The following is a 22,052-nucleotide window of genomic DNA, read 5'->3' as shown; positions in this document are numbered from 1 at the left end:
AGATGGGTTTTATGTAAAGTGGTTAATATGGACATCGTGGCTTTAACAGACCCCACAGTGTCTTTGTATACGAGAGCCATTGCCATGTATAAGGACATTTGGGGAAACCGTCACTCAGGTGAAGACAGATGTACTAAGCATTGCAGAGGTAAAGTGGACAGCGATAAAGTGCCAACCAATCAGCTCCTAAGTGTCTTTTTTCAAACAAAGGGGCCCATTTATTAAGGATCGCATTTTGCAATGCGATCAGGGCATGCAGTATCGCCCATGATCGCATTGCAAAATGCGATCATACCGGCCGAATGTATGACCCGGCACATGCACGGAGACGGGCTCCGAAAAGAGCCCGTCCCTGCGATGTGGCCGGAGCGCATTCCGGGCTGCTGCGCATGCGCAGTCCCGCGGACTGCACATGAGCGGCGCCCATTGCCGGCGGAGGGATCTGTAAGATCCCTCCGCCGGCTCAAATGCGGTAAGTGCCCATAGGACACAGCAGCTAATGCTATCTGCAGATGGCGTTAGCTGCTGGGGTCAATATCGGGAATGCGAAGCATTCCCGATATTGATACATTTGGCAGCTTCGCATCCCCCATAGAAACCTATGGGGGAGGCGGCTGCCGGCGGCAATGGAGGGATCGCAGCAGGTATCGGAGATACCTGCTGCGGTCCCTCCTTCATACATTCGGGGGATACTAAGTATTTGAGGTAAACCCCCGAAAACAGGTGTTTTCGGGGAATTTACCTCAAATGATCTTTGATAAATGTGCCCCAAAGCCTGTAACATGACAATTAGGAGCTGATTGGTTGGCACCTTATCTCTCTCCACTTTATCTCTCTCCAAAGTTTAGTACATCTCCCCCGTAGATAATTATAGCTAGCAGAAGAATACCTGACAGCTCTTATGCCTAGGTTGGTTATGTAGGAGTGGTAGAAATTAATTAATCAAAGTTTCTATGGCAAGAACGAGTCCCCTTTTCTTCCCGCAAATGAAGAAGATGGAGAAATTAGGTGGTGCCGCTGTCCCCATCCATTCTATAGTTTAAAAAGAGGAGGTGCCGCTGTCCATTTTAACTCGATAGGTTAAAAATAGGTGGTGTCCCCTTCCCCATGCACTCTATAAGTTAAAAATAGGTGGAGCCGCTGTCCACGTCCACTCGATAGGTTAAAAATAGGTGATGCCGCTGTAGACGTCCACTTGATAGGTAAAAAATTGGTGGTGTCGCTGTCTCTGTCCACACTATAGTTTAATAATAGGTGATGCCGCTGTCCACGTCCACTCGATAGGTTAAAAATAGGTGATGCCGCTGTCCACGTCCACTTGATAGGTTAAACACAGGTGGAGCCGCTGTCCACGTCCACTCGATAGATTAAAAATAGGTGATGCCGCTGTAGATGTCCACTCGATAGGTTAAAAATAGGTGGTGTCGCTGTCTCTGTCCACACTATAGTTTAATGATAGGTGATGCCGCTGCCCACGTCCACTCGATAGGTTAAAAATAGGTGATGCCGCTGTAGACGTCCACTTGATAGGTAAAACATTGGTGGTGTCGCTGTCTCTGTCCACACTATAGTTTAATAATAGGTGATGCCGCTGTCCACGTCCACTCGATAGGTTAAAAATAGGTGATGCCGCTGTCCACGTCCACTTGATAGGTTAAACACAGGTGGAGCCGCTGTCCACGTCCACTCGATAGATTAAAAATAGGTGATGCCGCTGTAGACGTCCACTTGATAGGTAAAAAATTGGTGGTGTCGCTGTCTCTGTCCACACTATAGTTTAATAATAGGTGATGCCGCTGTCCACGTCCACTCGATAGGTTAAACACAGGTGGAGCCGCTGTCCACGTCCACTCGATAGATTAAAAATAGGTGATGCCGCTGTAGATGTCCACTCGATAGGTTAAAAATAGGTGGTGTCGCTGTCTCTGTCCACACTATAGTTTAATGATAGGTGATGCCGCTGTCCACGTCCACTCGATAGGTTAAAAATAGGTGATGCCGCTGTCCACGTCCACTCGATAGGTTAAAAATAGGTGGAGCCGCTGTCCCTGTCCACTATATGTAAGTGAGGAATAGTAAGAGGTAGCACAATAGGTCTGCAAAGAAAGAAACAGATGCTAAATTATACCTTTTGTCCCATGTTTTATTGCTCTGTCTGTACGAGGACTGATCGTAAAGTAATGAGACTGCTTTTTTTTATTCATAATCAGAGGACTCCACAGGACCTAAGTAGTGTCCTCCACATTCAAAAGGATGGGTGCCTTCACATTCAATACATTTTGTGTAGAGTTTGAACAACGATTCGCAGACGTGCAGTAGACGGTTCTGTGACATCACTGTGTTACAGCTGTGGCATTTTTCACTTCAACATCTGTTGAGACCTTCATTCCGCACAGTTGTTTTTCAGGGTTGGAAATGCCCAGAAATCACAGGGCGCTAAGTCCGGGCTATATGGAGGGTGTGCCAGTGCTATCCCATTAATTTCAGTCAGTGCTGCCAATGCAACAGCAGCAACATGTGGTCGGGCATTGTCTTGGAGCACAAACCACTGTTTCATTGGCAAATGTCGTCTTTTCTTCTTCATGGCTCCACGCAAATGGGCTTTCAGGACCTTTGCCTAGTCACCATTAATTGTCCATGGGGAACCCAGTTCTGTAGGATCATACCGTGCGCATCAAAGAACAGCAAACGCATGACTTTACACACTGAAGGAATCACACAGAATATTTTCGGGCGGAGGCGAATTTGCGTGTTTCCATCCACTGGACTGTTATTTGGATTCCGAATCATAATGATGAATCCACAATTCGTCACGCGTCACAATCGTTGTCAGGAAATCGGGTATCCTCTCCGACATTCGACCTGTGTACTTGCGTGATTCAACTTATCGCCGCATCTGCTCTTCTGTGAGATTTCTGGGTACCCACCTGACACACACGCGATGCATTTTCAGTTCCTTTGTCACAATATGCTGAACCCGTTGGAATGAGATGACAAGTGAAGCCGAAAGTTTGCGTAGAGTTAACCTTCTGCCATTTTGCAACATCTCCGTAGATTTGTAACCACGGTGGATGGTCTCCCAGAACGTGCTTCATCAGTCACTCACGTATTACCCTCTTTGAAGTGCTTCCACCACCGAAATACTGCAGCACGGCTAATTATTACTCCACCGTATGCTTGCCGTAACATTTTATGAGTTTAATTTCCGCTTTTTTCAAGTTTAACACAAAATTCAATCACACATCTCTGATGTAATCTCACAGACACGTCTACCTCATCCGCCATGACGAAACGTACAAAGATCTTCCACTCGCTGTGATCTAACAAAGAGGACTACGGCAGTCCAACCGCAGGTTCAGACACATCGATGTCTGAGCTTCACAATAACCAGCATAGCGTGGCCACGTCTACCTATGGGACAGAAAAACAGAGGCAGTCTCATTACTTTTCGATCAGCCCTCGTATTTGTTGCATTTTGAAGTGCACCTGTCACCATGGTCACAACTGAGACAACAATATTCATTGGAAAGTACCAACATCACTGAGCAGGGGCGTTTCAAGAGAGGAGGGGGCCCATTTGCAGTCTCTGTCCGGGGTCCCCTCTGCTCTCTTCGGCGTCTAGCAACGAACTGAGCACCGCACCGCACCGGTAGACTCTAGACACTAGAGTCTGCCCAGAGTCTACAGCGCATGCCCAAAGCGCAGGGAAATTTGACAGCGCTGACACCGGTGCCGAAGTGGGAATCCAAAGGTAAGTATCAAAAATATGGATGCAGGGTGTGCGGTGTGGGCCCCCGCTGAATCTAGGGGCCCGCATGCCCCGCACACCCTGGACCCATTATAGAACAGCACCTGTCACTGAGTCTTCAAGTGACTTTGATGCTTTCTCCCCATTATGGTTCCTTGGCCATTTCCAAACATGCACTTGTGAATAACTGAGGAATATTAGCATAAGATCCCGGCGTTTGCAACCAAATAGTCACTTAGGGCTCTGCGTGCGGTTTACAAGGAATGTATGAAAATAAATATAAACCTCCCTTTGTAAATCAACTACCAGCGATAAAACTATAAATAAGTTTAAGGGCATTAATAGATCACAAAGTGTCATAAACTAGGCCAAACATTTGCGAGAGGAGATTCTAGACAATGAGATCATATTTTACAAAATGTATTTGTACAGAGCATTTCCAGAAAATCAACGGGGTAAGCAGCAGAGCTATATTAGAACCAGGGGCCGAATGTAATAGGGTGAGAGTTTAGTAAATGTGAGAGTTTAGCAGTAAAACTCTCACACTAATACATTGATCGAGTTGTATTTTCAATACAGGAAACACCAGGATGAGAGTTTAAATCTTGAGAGTTTTTTGAGTCTGAAATACATGAAAGTTTCCATGTTCTGTGACTTTATTACATTGGCTGAGTTTAAGAATGTGAGAGTTTTCTTTCACATTTTCTAAACTCTCACTCTATTACATTTGGCCTCAGGTATCCATCATTGGGTCGATATAGAGTTGCTCCTGTATTGTGCGGATGGAAGGGAATTTGAATATTCGCCCGTATGCTGAGTTACATACATCTCTGCGGCTGGATCACCCCAATCTGTACGTTTGGTAATGAGTATCTGCACCCTACACATGGTGTCAAAGATTCGTCTGAAGACAGTCCTACTGTAATTATATCCCAAACCCTGCACAGCCCGCAATTACGTGGAACACCCTTGACATTCCCTCGCTAAATTTTGCCTATGTGTAAATGACCCATTGCCACCCAGTTATGCCCCGTCAGCCACAAGTGAAGATGCAAATGTTTTGCATATAAGCCGGAATCACCCATAGTTCCGCACCCCACCTATCATCCCTTTGCTCAAAGTTATAATCACTGTTATCCTGTGTAATTGGTCTTCGCCTACTCCTCCTTTTCTAGAGGCAGTTAAATCACTTTTGCTAAAGATCCTATACATTGATAGGCAAGCTACATATCCAGCATTGGAATCTGGGGTGGTACTCTTTTATAAAAAATGGGGTACATATATTGAGAAACTTGGCTCCCCTACACAGACCAAGATTCTCAAAGCATTTCAGACGACCTCTCGGCATTTTGCAAATATCTTGACATCTGTATTCTCTTTTATGATGCTGGAGATACAATGGGCTTTATTCAGAGGCGGCCGTACGGTCTACGACTGCACGGCCACCTCGATGTTTGTCTAGTGCGCATGCGCACGAGGGAGCCGGCTCCTTCGTGCGTATGCGTGAGACCCGCTACGACCGACAGTGCCGGTCGTAGCGGGTCTCTTTCCAAAGGGGGCGAGCTGTCGATGTTGATTGACAGCTCGCCCCGTTTGGAAGGCGGGCCGGGGGGGTGGCAGCCCAAACGGAGGCGTTCCCAACGCCTGCCGTTTGGGGGAGGCCCCACTGACATCACTAGTGATGTCAGTGGAGAGCTTCCGGCTCTGACAGAGCCAGAAGCTCTCCGGGGCTTACGACAAGTGAGACCCTACCCTAGGGTCTCGTCGTAAGCCCCGATGGTCGCGATGGTCAATGACCATCGCGACCATCACCCTAGCGGTCGTTAGAGCTGTGGGTGTTAACCCACAGCCTAACGACCGAAACAGAGGCGGCCGGTCAGGATGCAAGCGGCCGCCCAGTTTCTGAGCGACCGCTTGCATCCTCCGACCGCCTCTGAATGAGGGCCAATGTGCTTTATCTATCAGTTATTGTGTAACGTTTTTGTTGTATTTTTACATCATGCGAACTTTAGCAAACAGAGAGATGTATACTAACTTTATTTAATTTTTTTCATACCCCTGCTCTTTTTCCTTTGTTCCCTCCCCTTCCCCCTTTTATTTTATTTTGTTTTTCATATTATTATTATTTTTAAGTTGTCCAGTTAGCCCCCCACCCCCATCCTTTTATTGTATTACAGTGTTGGGACGGCAGTTCTTGGTAATTGTATGAACTTCGGTTTGCACGAGGGACACCCTTTTATTGCAACTGTGTTAAATGTTAGAGGTACAATCTATGTAATGTATGGTGATTTGAGATTTGTACATTATTTTATATATTTATGTATCTGATGTTCCCTTTCTCAACCGACAATTTTCGTGCCTTTCCTATCTGCAGTAATTTCTTTTGAAAATCCAATAAACGGATGTTAAAAAAACAACAACAACAAAGTCTCTAAAAAAATCTAGCTGTCTAGAAACTTGGTAGATCTAAGCCATAGTTGCCGACATTCAGCTCCCTCCTTCCGGGAGGGAGCTGAATGCCTGCACACAGCGGGGGCGTGGCCGGGCGCTGACTCCTTATGGGGGCGGGGCCAGGGGCGTGTCTGCATGATCGCGTCATCGTGAACCCGCCCCCCCTTCACAATGCCGAAAATAAAGGCACTGTGAAGCAGGGGGCGGAGCCACGATGATGCGATTTAGCGCGAATCGCATCATCGGGGTTTTCTAGCTGTAGTCGGGGGGGTCAGGCGGCAGCCGAGGAGGCTTGTCTGCCTTTCCGGGGGGTCGGGAGCGGCACCCGATATTCGGGAGGGTAGGCAAGCCTGATCTAAGCAAATCAAGAGTCTACTCTATGTACTAAGTCTTAGGGCAAAATTTACTAAGTGGCTGGTTCTAAACCCCAACGGTTTGCTCGTAGTTTGGCAGCGGTTTTACTATCCGCAGATTTACTAAGACCAAAACCACTTAAAAACCGCAGCAAAACTGCCACAAAACCACTGTCAAAACACATTTTAGAACAGAATAGAACAGGGCTAGATCTAAAATTACTAGGCAGCGGTTTTGGTGTCATTTAGAAACTGTCCACAAACTCTCACAAAACCACCAGGGTTTAGAACCCGCCGTTAAACCACCACCAAAATGCAGGGGTTTACAACCCGCCGCTTAGTACATTTTGCCCTGAGAGATAAAGTATCAACCAGTCAGCTCCTAACTGTCACTTTTCAAACACAGCCTGTAAAGTGACAGGAGCTGATTGGTCGGTACTTTATCTATCTCCAAGGCTTAGTACATAGACCGCTCAGTACCTTCAGGATAGGGGTCGTCTCCCAAACTTACCTCACTGGAGTATTGGACTTTAATTCTGTCGCTCTCAATATTGGGAACAAAATAATTCCTAGAACTTTGAAGGGCTTTTGTTTTATTGTATTTTTATCTTTTTGACTGTTGGGAAACAACTTACGCTGCCAAATACGTATCACTTTCTGTTGTTCCATTTTAGTACCAGATTTTATAGCCGACATTTATTAGATGAGTACAGTTGTCTTCTTACCTGTTGACGCAGTTTGTTGGCCTTATCTATGAAGATTTTAACCTATTATTTAATATTGTTATATAACGGAGCAACAAGAAAATGCACATGCTGTGATTGCATGCACAGGAGAAAGTAACCGAAAGTCACAGGCGATCATTTCGTGTCTTCGTGATGTAATAAATTATGTACAATCTCAGACTTGCTGCCATTTATAATTAATGCTGCCCCCTTACTTGTTTCTGCAGATTTTTTCACTATTAAAGTGACACATTTCAAATGACAGAAACAGTAAAATAAATCGATTTTTGTGTTTGTAATAAAAAAAAAAACTAAACATATTAGTGATCAGTAAGTATTTAACTTTGAAAATGGAAACATCTTGAAAGGGTTTTAATGACAGAAATGCTGAGGACAATCAAGACGTAAATAGCATTATGTCTACGGGAGAACACTGGCGTGGTTGTAATAATATGTAAAGCATTTTAACTGTGTAGGCATTATGATTTTAAATATGGTCGTAAAGCATCATGTTTATGAAGTTTTCAGTGCACTACTGCGCTATGTCCATGTTCCGAAGCATTTTACTGTACCAAGATGGAAGCCATTTGGTCTTCTGCACATCCGCGGCGCCATCTTGTCACTGTGTTATAGTGTCACAGTGGAATACAAACGTCTTCCACTTAACTCTAGAGATACTGTGCATATATCCTGCATATATACTGCGTATACCTGCACCGCTACCAATATACATGACTGGCTTGTCCTCTGTATGTTCCGCTCCATCTAGATCTACTAAGTGTATAACAGTGAGTACGGCTGAACCAAACACTTGATTAAGCACTGAGGCTGCCTGCTGTATCCGGGTTCCACTGGTATTTACTATTATAATAACCTGCATTCCACCATAAAGAGAACACATATATCCACAGTTTACCTTTAAAATGCCTACACAGTTAACATGCTGTAAATAACATTACAACTGTGTCGGCATTCTCCTGTTGCCATAATGATGTTGACATTTTGACTGTTGATGGCATTACTGTTGATCAAATTACTACTTTCCCTTTAAAGGGGCTTTCAACCAAAGATAAAAATAAAAAAAACCATCATCATCTCCTCTTGTCCCAAGCTAGCCAATGAAAGACCAGTCTGTCTTTTGGCCCTCAGGGGTCAGGAGCTGCCACGACCACCTGTAAGCCCAGACTCCAACTGGCCATGTGACAAGGAACTCTGTATGGTTATTGGTTCCACAACCGATCAATATACACAGCGGTGAGTGGATAAGGATAATTTTTGTATCCATAGGGCTGTATTCAATTAGTTTCGCACCCGTGATACTTTTTCACCTGCCGTACTTACCGCCTATATCGCGTACTTTAGCCGCTGAAACTTATCATGCGCGAACCCGGCTAATGCAAACCAGTCGAAAAGTACAGAAAGAATTGGGGAAATCAGCCTGACACCCCCTAAAAGATGCACTAACATTGGGGATCAATGTACATGCCCCCGAATAGCCCTAATAAAGCTATTTGGATGTGTCAATATCTTCTAAGTAGCGTCTTTGCACAAGTGGTGAAGAATAGTATTAAGCAGTTTTTTTTGTGAAAATAAGTAGTCCTGTCAAATTTGGGGTACCTGAAAATGGGTGCAAGCGCGGTTTAAAGTCACTAAAGTCAAGTTTAAAAAAACTTAAAAAACGCACCAGAAGTAAGCACCTGCAATCCCAAAAAAACACCTCACCCATACTTGCAGACCCCCCAAAAGTCTATTTTGCCAGTATTTAAGTTTGTACCCCAACTTTGCACTTTTTCAAAGTGCTTTTTTCGGGTGTTCCTCATTTCTTTAAGGTTTTTTTTTTTTTTTTTACGCAGTTATCCTTTGGGGGGCTGTCCCAAGGCTGCTGAGTGCTTTCTCCACCTTTGCACTTTTTTTCTCCACCTATACAGAGGCAAATCTTTTTCGCCTATTACATTGTATTGCGTTTTCGCCCATGCGACAGGCAAAAAATTGCAATCGCCAAAACTTTTTTGCGGATTCTGACTTTTCGCGGCTAATTGAATATGGGCCATAGTGAGAAAGGGTCTGATCCTGGATGTGACTCTTTAGAAAACATTTTATAAACAACATTACCTCCCCTAAATTTCACTTCCTACAAAAAGCTATGCCGGATACCCCAGTTGAGACCGAGGAAATACATGATGCCATTAGAGCCTCCTCAACTGGCAAAACTGCTGGGCCAGATGCCATTTCTGTAGCCATATTTTATAATATATCACCGACATTTTAGCCTCTCCGCTACACTCGTTTCAGTACGGAGATCTACTGGCCTAAATTGAAAGAAGCTCTGTATTGTTATTTCCCAAGCTAGACTGGGATCACATGGAGTGTAGCTCATAGTGGGCTCTATTTACTACAATCCGCATATTGAATGCGGATTGTAGTGTGATATTACCGAGCGAATTCGCATTGCGAATTCAGGCAATATCACAGGGATTTACTATAAATTCCTTGCAGGGACAGAGCTTGCGATAAAGCTCTGTCCCTGCGGATCCCATCCGCACTCTAGTCGCGGTATTTTCGGAAAAAATACCGCGACTAAGAGCTCGCGCATGCGCCGACCCACCGCCGCTGCTGCCCCCCTACCAGCGCTAAGCCCCGCCCCGGCACTAAGCCCCACCCCCCGCGATCGCAGACCCCTGCGACCCCCCCTCCCTTCATTACACTTACCTGCATCCTCCTGGCCTCCGGTGATCTTCTCCGGGCTTCCCGATCAGGTGATCTCCCAAACTGCACTGGGGCCCGATCACCTGATGACCGGGCAGCAGTGCACTGTGGGAGACCAGCTGACCGGAGAGGAGCCATCACCGGACGCCCGATCACCGGTCCCTGGAGTCAGGTAAGTAAAATAAAATAAAAAATTTTTTCTTTTTTTTACAGCAATCAGCTTGCGGTCTATTTAGACCACATAGCTGATTACTGGTACCGGCTCCCGCCTCTGCTCTCCCCGTTAGAGCAGAGTGGGAGCCCGGTAACCGGGGGAGACCATGGATAACGCCACCTCCAGGTGGCGTTATTATCACAGGGCTGTCCCCGGTATTTTTTTACAATTTATTTTTAGTAACTATGGTCGGATCACATTTCCCATTACAATTATGGGAAATGCGATCTGCTTTACTAAAAATAAGTGATACTTAGGGGTTGGAGTAGAATTTTACTAATTCTACTCCAATTGCCCTATAGTAACTACAGGTGAAACTAAAATAATGTGAAAAGGGTGTGAAAACACCCTTTTTCACTTTATTTTAGTAAAAATAATGTTAATAAATGGAGCCCAGTGTCTCATATCATTGATTAACACGGATATGAAGCTGCTGGTTAGGTGTTTGGCTAACAGGCTTAATTCTGTCAACCGCAATATAATCTGTAGGGACCAAACGGGCTTCATGCCTGGAAAATCCACCTCAATAGACATGCGGTTGACATCTAATTAGTAACCTACACTTGAGTCCTCGTGTGATATTATGTGAAGAGTTATGATTCAATTTGGCATTGACTTTAGATTCATAAATGGACTAAAATGCTATATAATCCGCCGGTGTTACCAGCAGCGGGCTGACCCTCATCTTGCTATGAATTGCATAGTGGTGCAGTACAAGGTGGACACTATCCACACAGCTCTTGGCATTGGTGGCAGAACCTCCGGAAATTGGCAATAGCAAAAATATAAAGCTCATTATTATATGATAATATATAAGTGTACAAAAGGGTAAGATATGTGGGAGATACATTGGGTTTGCCCCACAGCCTGAAAGTTGCCAGCCATCCCCTGAATGGTAACATACTGTTAACTTTTCAGTGCCTGCAAAGTATATACGTAATTCCCAAACTAGGCCTGATTCAGAGATGCACTCTATACCAATGTTTTCTTGACATGTGAAATAGATGCTTCCCTGACCGGGAATCGAACCCAGGTCTTGACAGAGAGTTGCCGGATCGTACCCACTAGACCACCAGAGACGTCGGTGTTGTGGATGGGATGTAGTTAACAGACCGGTGGACAACTGAATCCAGACGGTGGGAGCCCGACACGGGACTTAACATAGGCATCAAAATACTGACGGCTATCTTAATCCGGGCGCCGGAATACAGACAAGGCGCCAGCCCGAATGAGGTAAGCCATGGGCGTCTTAGCTGTTAGCCACGGTGGGGGGAGTGTTAGGTTTAGGTAGGATAGCGGGGTTAGCGTTAGGTTTTGGGGGGGGAGGTTAGGCACCCCTAGGGGGGGTTAGGGTTAGACACCACTGGGGGGAGAAGGGGGAGGATAAGTATACTTACCTGACCTCTGTCAGGATACCAACCATCGGGATGCTGCTGTCTGTATTTTGACAGGAGGCATCCCGACTGCCAGCATTACATGCCCATTCCGTTGTGGATGGTATGATGTATGTAGCAGAGAAGAGTATGGCAGTAGATTAACCAGACTGAATTGGGTTGTTAATTGATAATAATAAAGCACTCTTCTTACTTGGTTCTGTAATCCAGGACACCTGAGTGTCAGATCTTGGCAGAAGTATTTACCAGGCTTGGACTGGGTTTTCTCTGTGGTCTGGGAGCATACTGAGATGACAGGACCGGACACAACCCGAACACCGGAATGGATGGTAGCTGTAGAATAACCTGGCACGGAACCAGGGAAGCAGGAACGGCTGATATACCTGAGCAGACAGGTGGATGCTTTGCACAGGTGTAGCACATATTCATCACACTGGAACAAGCTGGAATTACCTGTGCAAGATGCTAATTATATAGGAATAGAATGGCATAGATAGTTAGTGCAGAACAAAACTGCACCAGCAGGATAACAATGACTGTAAACTGAGCACAGCCGAGCTTCACTCTGTCAGGACTGAGCTAGACATTGTTCTGGCAATGACTGAGAGACAGCAGTTGGAATATATACTCAGGGGTTAGCCAGGATTGGATGAGCAGCGTCAGATGGTCCCGGCTGACTCAGACTGGCTAAGGATTGGCCGGATCGATCAAGTGATCGGGACAGCAGTACTTCGGGGCTGGCCGCATGTGAGCTGTGGCCTAGCAGGCCGGAAACAATGGAACCTGCGTCTCACTGGGAAGGCAGGAGACACACGGACCGAGTTCAGGGAGTCAGCTGACTGGCCACAGGAACAGTAAGTGTCCCAACGACAGGGGTAACAAGCCCGGGTTGTGACATGGGGTTGGCATTACTGGGGCTATTTACTGTAACAAGATCCAAAAAGCTTAACTTTCCATTATCTGGAGATGGCATTAGCCCATTTATCTCTTCTGATCTGTCCCAGGTGGGCTGGAGCTATTTCCAATGGCTACTGCAGGGATTTCGATGTGCAAATAAGTGGCTGTGTTTGAAAAGTACAGTTAGGAGCTGATTGGTTGATACTTTATCTCCATCCACTTTATTTCTCTGAAAGGCTTAGTAAAGGGGTGGCCAACCCACGGTTCTCGAGCTGCATGCGGGTCTTTTGAGTTTCCGATGCGGCTCCCGGCTCGAAAGACCCCCACTAGTACTGAGAACGCTGGTCTCTGAAGCGATCAGAGACTAAAGAAGCCTCTGGTCACTTCAGAGTCCAGCATTCCCAGTGATGCAGTGCGTGAGTGACATCGTTACATCACCCGCGATGTGAGGAGTCCGCACGCCTGCTGGATCCAGTTAGATCCAGCAGGCAGCGGAAGAAGCAGCAGCAGCGACACGGGACTCGAGAGCCCTGATGGCGTGGAGCGGTGCCAGCATGAAGACAGGTAAGTTTCTTCACAGGGGTGTGGCCAGGAGCTAGTACTGGGGGCACTACCTTAGGGGGCATGACTACAGGGAACATTGCAGAAGGGGCACAACTACTGGGGGCATTGCTTAATGGGCACAGCTACAGCAGGCACTGCATAAGGGCCACAACTACAGGGGGCATTGCATAATGGGCACAGCTACAGGGGGCATTGCTTAATGGGCACAGCTACAGGGGGCATTGCAGAAGGGGCACAACTACTGGGGACATTGCTTAATGGTCACAGCTACAGGGGGCATTGCATTAAGGCCACAACTACTGGGATCATTGCTTAATGGGCACAACTACAGGGGGCATTGCAGATGGGCCACAACTACTAGGGGCATTGCTTAATGGGCACAGCTACAGGGACATTGCAGAAAGGGGAAAACTACTGGGGGCAGTGCATAATGGGCACACCTACAGGGGGCATTGCATAAGGGCCACAGCTACTGGGGGCATTGCTTAATGGGCACAGCTACAGGGGGCATTTCAGAAGGGGCACAAGTACAAGAGGAATTGCATAATGGGAACAACTACAGGGGGCATTGCATAATGGTCACAGCTACAGGGGGCATTGCTTAATGGGCACAGCTACAGGGGGCATTGCAGAAGGGGCACAACTACTGAGGACATTGCTTAATGGTCACAGCTACAGGGGGCATTGCATTAAGGCCACAACTACTGGGATCATTGCTTAATGGGCACAACTACAGGGGGCATTGCAGATGGGCCACAACTACTAGGGGCATTGCTTAATGGGCACAGCTACAGGGGGCATTGCAGAAAGGGGAAAACTACTGGGGGCAGTGCATAATGGGCACACCTACAGGGGGCATTGCATAAGGGCCACAGCTACTGGGGGCATTGCTTAATGGGCACAAGTACAAGAGGAATTGCATAATGGCCATAGCTACAGGGGGCATTGCATAAGGACCACAACTACAAGGGGGCATTGCTTAATGGGCACAACTACAGGGGGCATTGCAGAAGGGCCACAACTACTGAGGGCATTGCATAATGGGCACAGCTACAGGGAGCATTGCATAAGGGCCATAGCTACTGGGGGCAATGCTTGATGGGCACAACTACAGGGGGCATTGCAGAAGGGGCACAACTACAGGGGGCATTGCTTAATGGGCACAGCTACAGGGGACATTGCAGAAGGGGCACAACTACTGCGTGCATTGCTTAATGGCCACAACTACAAGGGGCACTGCATATGGGGCACAACTACAGGGGGACACTGCATAATGGGCACTGGCTTTCTCAATGTATTTTATGTGGTTCTGGATGTATTTTATTTGGATGTGTATTTTAAATGTATTTTATGCGGATCTGGCTTGTTTCTGTGTATTTTATGTGGATCTGGCTTGTTTCTGTGTATTTTATGTGGATCTGACTTGTTTCTGTGTATTTTATATGGAGCTGGATTGTTTCTTTGTATTTTATGTGGATATGGCTTGTTTCTTTGCATTTTATGTGGATCTGGATTGTTTCTTTGTATTTTATGTGGATCTGGCTTGTTTCTGTGTATTTTATGTGGATCTGGCTTGTTTCTGTGTATTTTATGTGGACCTGGATTGTTTCTTTGTATTTTATGTGGCTCTGACTTGTTTCTGTGTATTTTATGTAGATCTGGATTGTTTCTTTGTATTTTATGTGGCTCTGGATTGTTTCTGTATATTTTATGTGAACTTGGCTATTTCAATGTTTTCTATATTGCTCTGGCTTTTTATTTCACTTCAACAGTGAAAAATTTATATTGGGAACTTTATGTAAATTGTGTATTTTCAATGTGCTGGGCTCACCGCCAGCGTGACTAAAAACGGGGGTGTGACACAAGGTCATGCTCCTGGGAATGTCATACCAAAGGCGTGCCCACAAAAATGGGGCGTGGCCTTGTGACAGCTAGGCCACGCCCCATTGTTGCACGCGCCGAAGGCGTGCTCATGCGATCAGCTCTTCAACTTGACCACAGATATTTTTTGGCTCTGTGCCTCTGACTAGTTGGCCACCTCTGGCTTAGTACATAGACCCCATAGTCCTATAATTGACCCCTGCGAATAATATTTTCTTATGTTTTCAGTTTATATTAGGTGGTTTTCCTTTTAATGATACAATACTGTATATGGGCTCTACCAAAGACTGTTTATCGAACAACTTGAAATTCTCTTAAGCCCCAGTCACATTTCAAACTTCACCCAGTTCCTTTTTTTTAATTTTAGGTCAAAGGTAATCCACGATACTGTCAAACTGCCCGCAAAGCGTCTGGCACAGCGCATTAAATTCAATTCTATGCATTTCTCCATTTAACCTTTAAACATTCTCCTTTTCCCTACAAGCATGAAAGAATGTTATCACCTGTGAAAACAGATTTATATTTTTTCATATCTGGTCTTAGAGAGGGAATGTATTTGTGAAAGCCAAACAATTTTCCACACAAAGATTTCAAAAGTATTTTTTGACATATTTGGGTAACAATGACTAGCAGTGGAAAGAATGGACTTGTCTCGGCAATCAATTAAGAATTTATGGATATTTACCAGCAAAATGGGAATTTAGAAAACGTTGATTTCGTTTTCGTAGTGAAGTTAACTATATGGTGACTGCAATATATTTTATTCGGAGATTGAACTGAATAATGGCTACTTTATCAACACACATTTTCAAGGAAAAAAAAAATAAAACAAAGCAAATGCAATTTGCTATATCTGAAACACAGCAACAACAATTTTTTCGGTCCAATGCTCATTTCAAGACACCAAAAAGTTGTGGTCAATCCTAATGGTGATGTGGGCAACATATTATAAGGCAGGGGTTGCTAAGTTACAGAGTATAGGGCTGATTCAGGGTTATGTGCATTGAACTAAGGAGGTCATTCAGAGCCGGACGTTAGCAAGCGGCCGCTCATTGCAGACGATGTTCACTAATGTGTGCATGCGTGTAGTTCGCAGTGAGCGTGCACAAACTAGTACGAGCTATTGCAAATATCTTGCTCGTCCTGCAGAGACAGCCCAGTGGAATGAGTGACAGGAGAGGCCGTTTGTGGGTGGTAACAGGGGCAGGGCAGTAGTAATGGGGGAGTGGAGTTGTGGACGCAGGCGTGCCTGAGTGCTTTCACTGCCGTTTCAGAGGCGTGCATAATTAACAGGCAGCGTCATAGTACATGTCACCTCGTTGATTTTTACACTGCTCGCAGTGCTTGTGGTAGGGTACAGACAACCGCAAGCGCGGCGGTCAGATTCAATGGTTCCCGATGTACTGATGGCTGTATATACTTCCTGGAGATGACGTACGCAAGTGGCCGGCTAAAGACAGGCTAGTGGGTGTCTATAAACACAAAGTGATCGCTCGGCCAGACATAGTGGGCGTGCTTATGCCTTGCCGGGCGAGCGGCTACCTTGACGTCACTTAGCTGAATTTCCATACGCTGGGAGCGAGCGGCCGCAACTAGTGAGCTGGTCTGAATCAGGCCCTAAAAATGTGGATCTTCAACCATATGCTGAGTGGCACACATCTAAGGAGCTGATTCAGAGAAGGACCTGAATGCCGCCGTAGCCACAAATTTCTATGCAGTGGCTGGGCTTGTATTGAGACATCCACCGGACGGCTTTGCGTACAAAGACGCAGCTTGGTAGCAGATCAGTCTATTATCAACCTTCTGAGTAACCCCATGGAGTCACTGGCGCACTTTGGACTGCGTACGGGATCACAGTCGCAGACAGACCCGAAAACGGTCGCGATATGCCCTCCCCGTTTCTGCTCACAAACAGACCCTGCCTTTCAATCATTTTGAAAACACATCCTCTCTGCGAGCGACATATGTAATGAAGCTTGACGCATGGCGCAGTACGACTCAGCCGCATGCCCAGACCACCGATAATCGCTCAACTGCGTAATCATCGGCACTGCTTCCATCTCTGCAACGCCCCTATCCATACTCTTGGTCAAATAGCCGTCATCACTATCAGTGCGCAATTGCCCCCACTCTGCCTTGGCACAAGAGATCAGTCTGAAAACAAATGGATCTGTGCATACGCACACCTCGGGAGAGCCCACCCCCACACTAAACTTAGCCGACCACCCAGTTACGTACTTAAACGACAGGCACCATAGCCATAATTTGGTACCACTGTTCTGCCCCCCCCCTTCTTGCGCAATGCGCATTTTGCAGCGTTGTGTGGGGGAAGGGGGCTATGACGATCCAATTTTCCGCAAGCAGAAAAACGATACCCGTGTTTAATTAGTCCATAAAAAGAGATTGCAGATTGGTTCTATAACCTAAATACAATTTGTGAAAAGAGAAAGGGCGTCTATCGCATTAGGAAATATTTTGTGTATTTTGGATTTTAGCGTTATTCCCTATATCTCACTGTATAATGATTTCAATTTGTTCTTAGGGAGTAGGGGGTGCTACCACACAGAGCTGTAACTAGACTTTTTGGTGCCCTGTGCCAGAAAGAGCATTGGCGTCCCCCCCACCCCCATTTTTTAAATAGTGCAAAAAGGACCATGGTCTCATGGGGAAGGGCCAGGGAAGAGATAGGGGAGGCCAGGAGATGCTGGGGATAAGAGAAGAGGAAGCTACAAGTGAGAATGATAATAAACAGGAAAATTCACAGGCCCAAACAGTGCCCCCTGCCCTGTGGTGCCCTGTGCCATGGCACTGATCGCACTACCGTAGTTACGGCCCTGCTACCACAGTCAAAAGAAAAATTCTTGTACCTTTAGTTTTATAACATTATGTACTGATATATTTCGCAGAGCATCTAGTTTGTAAACCCCAATAAAAAGTCCAATACAGCATATGTGGAGCTCCTTCCATCTTGTACTTATTATAATACCTAATGGAACTTTGTTGCTTCATCTTATTTCTTACATACACTTAGATTCTGCCTGTCCCCATTATTTTCACCACTAGTTGGGGTATATTTACTAAAGTGCGGGTTCATAGAAGTTTTCAGAGATGTTGCCCATGGGTTGGGTACGGGATGCCGGCGGTGAGAATCCCGATGCTAGCATCCTGACAGAGTTAGGATACCGACACCTTTTGGATAAGTATCCTAACCCTACCCCTAACCCTCCCTCCCCACAGCCTAAACCTAACCCTTCCCCTAGTGCCTAAACCTAACCCTCCCCACAGTGCCTAAACCTAACCCTCCCTCCCAGTGCCTAAACATAACCCTCCCTCCAGTGCCTAAACCTAACCCTCCCCCCTAGTGCCTAACTCTAACCCTCCCCCCTAGTGCCTAAACCTAACCCTCCCCCCTAGTGCCTAAACCTAACCCCCCCAGTGCCTAAATCTAACCCTCCCCCCCAGTGCCTAAATTTAACCCTCCCAGTGCCTAAACCTAACCCTCCCCCCTAGTGCCTAACTCTAACCCTTCCCCTAGTGCCTAAACCTAACCCTCCCACCCAGTGCCTAAACCTAACCCTTACCCACAGTGCCTAAACCTACCCTCCCCCCAAGAGCCTAAAACTAACTATCCCCCCCCCAGTGCTGGCATCCCGACTGCCGGAATTTCAACTGCATCCCGTTGCCCATGGCAACTAATCAGATTCTACTTAACATTTATCTAGCACCTTCTAGAAGATAGTAGCTAGAATCTGACTGGTTGCTATGGGCAACACCTCCACGTCTCAAAACCTGCACTTTAGTAAATATAGCCCCTTGTATTTAAGCAACCAAGCTAGTCCTGTATCTGCCCTCTGCTGCAAGGATAATATATTTTCTTTTTTATTTACGCAATAGATCTTTTTTAGTTTTTTCCGCTGTTTAACATAAATATCTGACCTGATCTTTTTAGGATGTTATGTTCCATTTTGTCACATGAATTATACCAGCTCTCTGTGTTTATGTAGATAGAGAGCATAAATTAATAAATTCAAACACACTATAATCAGTCACGATGACTCACCCGCTGCCTGGCCTTATATCTCGGCTCCCGTACAAAGTGGACCCTTTCATGTACAATGGAAAATCACTTTATAGTTACTGAACGAGAAAAAAACAAAAAGACTTGTTTAATTCTGTATATTTAGTGAAGATCTGTTTAAATGGTTTTGCTTTTACCATAAGTCAATTCTCACTTTGTTCATTCGGGGATACTGGGGTCCTTGGAAGTTACGACTAACACTTTCAAAAAGAATACCTTTTTTTTTTTTTTTTTTAATAATTGCCTATCATTGTCGATCAAAAATAATTCTGAGGCCAGACTTCTCAGCTCCATTTTTCTCAGGCTGGAAAGGAGATAAACACATTTCCTCAGCCAGTCTGCATTACAGAGCTTAAGCTCTCTCCTCACAGAACCCTCCTGACAGGCGACAAGACTGGGGCAAATCTGAAGGGGGAGAGACAGCCACTAGCGAAATCAATGGGTGAGTTGATGAATTATATTCACAGTAGCAACAACGAGGGCAACAACATTGCATTGGCAAAGACAGAATATCAGGGGATTTTTGCCTGGATGACTGTGTTTGTGCAGCAGTTCTGTGAGACAGATGAATACTCAGATCAAGCACTTGTTAACCAATTAACCTTCAATGGTGACAGCTACTGTAGGACACACAGAGGTTTGTGACCAATACATTCCCATTTTATCACTGGTATGGCAATATTTTTTAACCTTACGCTGCATTTTTTCTCTTTAATTAACCTAGTGTTAATTGTTGATGTGATGTAGTACGTCTTGGTGTCTGTCCAATGTCTGTGATTCCACGTAGAAAACACACCAAGTGCACTTCGTATGATATTTAGTATTACAATGATATATATTTGTAAGTACCAGTACATGCACCTGAGTTGCTGACCTTGAATTTTTATGTTAATGTCATGCTGTACAAATCCGCCATGGTTAGCTCTCATATGCACACTGTGGTTCATATTTTGCAATATTTAATAATAGTGTGTTTTTCCTATTGCCATGGATATGCTCCTGTATTTCATGGCCCATGCACAATTTAAATAATAATATATTATTAGATGATGACGCAGCAGTTGATGTGGTGACTGAGCATGAAGGTATATTATGTAGTGTATGAAAATGCTATTTAATTGCTATACTGCTGGTAAGGATATAGGGAGAGATTAATTTTTCACTACTGTAAAGTGGTTTATCCTGGGAGCAAACCTTGCTTGTTGTTGCCTGCACCCAATAGAATTGCACCGCACCGGTAATTAGCCGCAATGTGCGCTCCTGCAACAGTGCATCACGTTCCTATGAAACCATGCAGCTTAATGAATCTCCCCCTTAATCTGGGTATACACTGAACGATGTGTGTACCCAGCGATGTAATATATCGTGCATCTGGTACACATTACACGACCTGGTGGCCGCCCGGCTGCCCGTTATGTCGGTACTGGCTTCATCCTGTTGCATGGGGTCGTCAGCATTGTCAGATTGAGCTGCATGTAGAGCCGACCTGACGATGCAACTGACGACCAAACGGGAGCGCGCATGGCCCGGCATTGTGGATACACATTAGCCAATTTTGACGATATGTCAGTCTGATCCGTCGCATCGGTCGAAATAGCGTCTAATGTGTACCCACCTTTAGCATTTAAGCATTTTACATACAACACAGGCATAACGTCCCCAAAACATATACATATTATAGGAATATTATATTGCCCTTTATAGTGTAACGTGCACAGTAGAAAGCGCTATATTTAAGGACGAACCAAAATTCAGCCAATCAGTTCAATAAGAACAAATGACATTGCTGAGATATGAGGCACATAGTGCCTCATGGACTGGATCATAACAATCCTTTCCCGGGCCCTGTAGCAGGATTTGGGTGAGTGGGCCCGTGGATGAAGATCCATAATCTCTATCTACTGTACAAGCGCAGTGGTGCCCTGTGACAGCATTCATTTAGTAAAGGGACCCGAGACTCTGTGATGTTATTAGTTCCTGAGGAATTGATAAGCTCCCTTTGTTGGGAGTATTGGCTCGCTCATACCTCCCATCTGTCTTGATTTCGTCTGGTCAAACGTAATTTGGGGGGACTGTCCCACAGCTATGTAGGTCGGCACGTTCGTTCCGACTCACCTGAAGATGGGAGGTATTTGGTGGTGGTATGCAGAGTTAATAGCAATAATAGCGGAATTAGTTACTGGTATAGCTGCACTCACAGTTACACGCTTGTTGACCTGGATGGCGCAGAGCAAGTATATGCAGGATGCACAGTATATAAAGGCATTTTACAACAAATACGCCGTATATTCTGGCAGGGTCTCTGGAGCTAAGTGGAACACGTCTGTTCCACTGCGGCGCTCAATATATATATATGTATAAAAAATAGGGATGTGCAGGCTCGGATAGGTTCGAATTTTCCCGTCAAGTTCGGATTTTTCACGCCAAAAATCGGGTCTCAGAAAGAGGCTAAACGTCATCTTTCATGGACAATCATCAACATTCCTGGACAAAAGTCTATGGAAGATGATGTTTGTCCATGAAAGATGACATTTTGCCTCTTTCTGCGACACGATTTTTGGTGGGAAAAATCCGAACTTGGCGGGAAAATTGGAACCTATCCAAGCCTGCACATCTCTAATAAAAAATGAGATATTTAGTAAGTTGTGAACTTGGTGCAATTTCCAATCGATGTAGGCAGCCAGGACGATGTATAGGCCGGATCGATAATAGCACTTTATACACTGCCTCCATTGTTAGAGACGTGTTCTGTCCATGAGCAATTAGCCATTTGTGCCAAAAAGGATTGCTTTTCCCTGACGATATTTGCGCCGTAACAATTTACAATTCACGATCCAAAAGATCGGTAGGGGCTCTCTTATCGGCCTGCCCCTATAGTCATGTCGGCACATGGCTTTGTCCATTGTGACGTTGGCATGTCCACTGCGTTGTGCGCACTCCCCTAGCTTGATACGGCCACGCCCACTTATGGAGGAGGCGTGGACGGGTACTGGGATAGGAATTTTAAATGCATGGCTTAGCCAACAAAAATGGCTGCCTAC

At 45.5% G+C, this 22,052-nt stretch overlaps 1 protein-coding gene across 2 annotated transcripts in view; it reads left to right on the top strand.

The window, feature by feature from the left end:
- The window catches only part of PLEKHG5 (pleckstrin homology and RhoGEF domain containing G5), a 419,500-nt gene that overhangs the window by 24,129 nt on the left and 373,319 nt on the right, over nt 1-22,052 (top strand). Inside the window, exon 1 of one of the 2 annotated variants that reach the window (XM_088447755.1) lies at nt 19,374-19,453. The exons of the other annotated variant lie outside the window; for it this stretch is intronic. Coding sequence (XP_088303881.1) covers nt 19,450-19,453 — 4 coding nt within the window. The 5' untranslated portion in view covers nt 19,374-19,449. Of the gene's footprint in view, nt 1-19,373; nt 19,454-22,052 lie in introns of those variants that run through there. 2 annotated transcript variants of the gene reach the window in all.

Source organism: Taudactylus pleione, unplaced genomic scaffold, assembly GCF_031769625.1.
Source record: "Taudactylus pleione unplaced genomic scaffold, aTauple2 ptg000437l, whole genome shotgun sequence".
Taxonomy (NCBI): Eukaryota; Metazoa; Chordata; class Amphibia; order Anura; family Myobatrachidae; genus Taudactylus; species Taudactylus pleione.
Note: the sequence above shows the minus strand (reverse complement) of the source record. Positions and strands in the feature narration are given on the sequence as shown.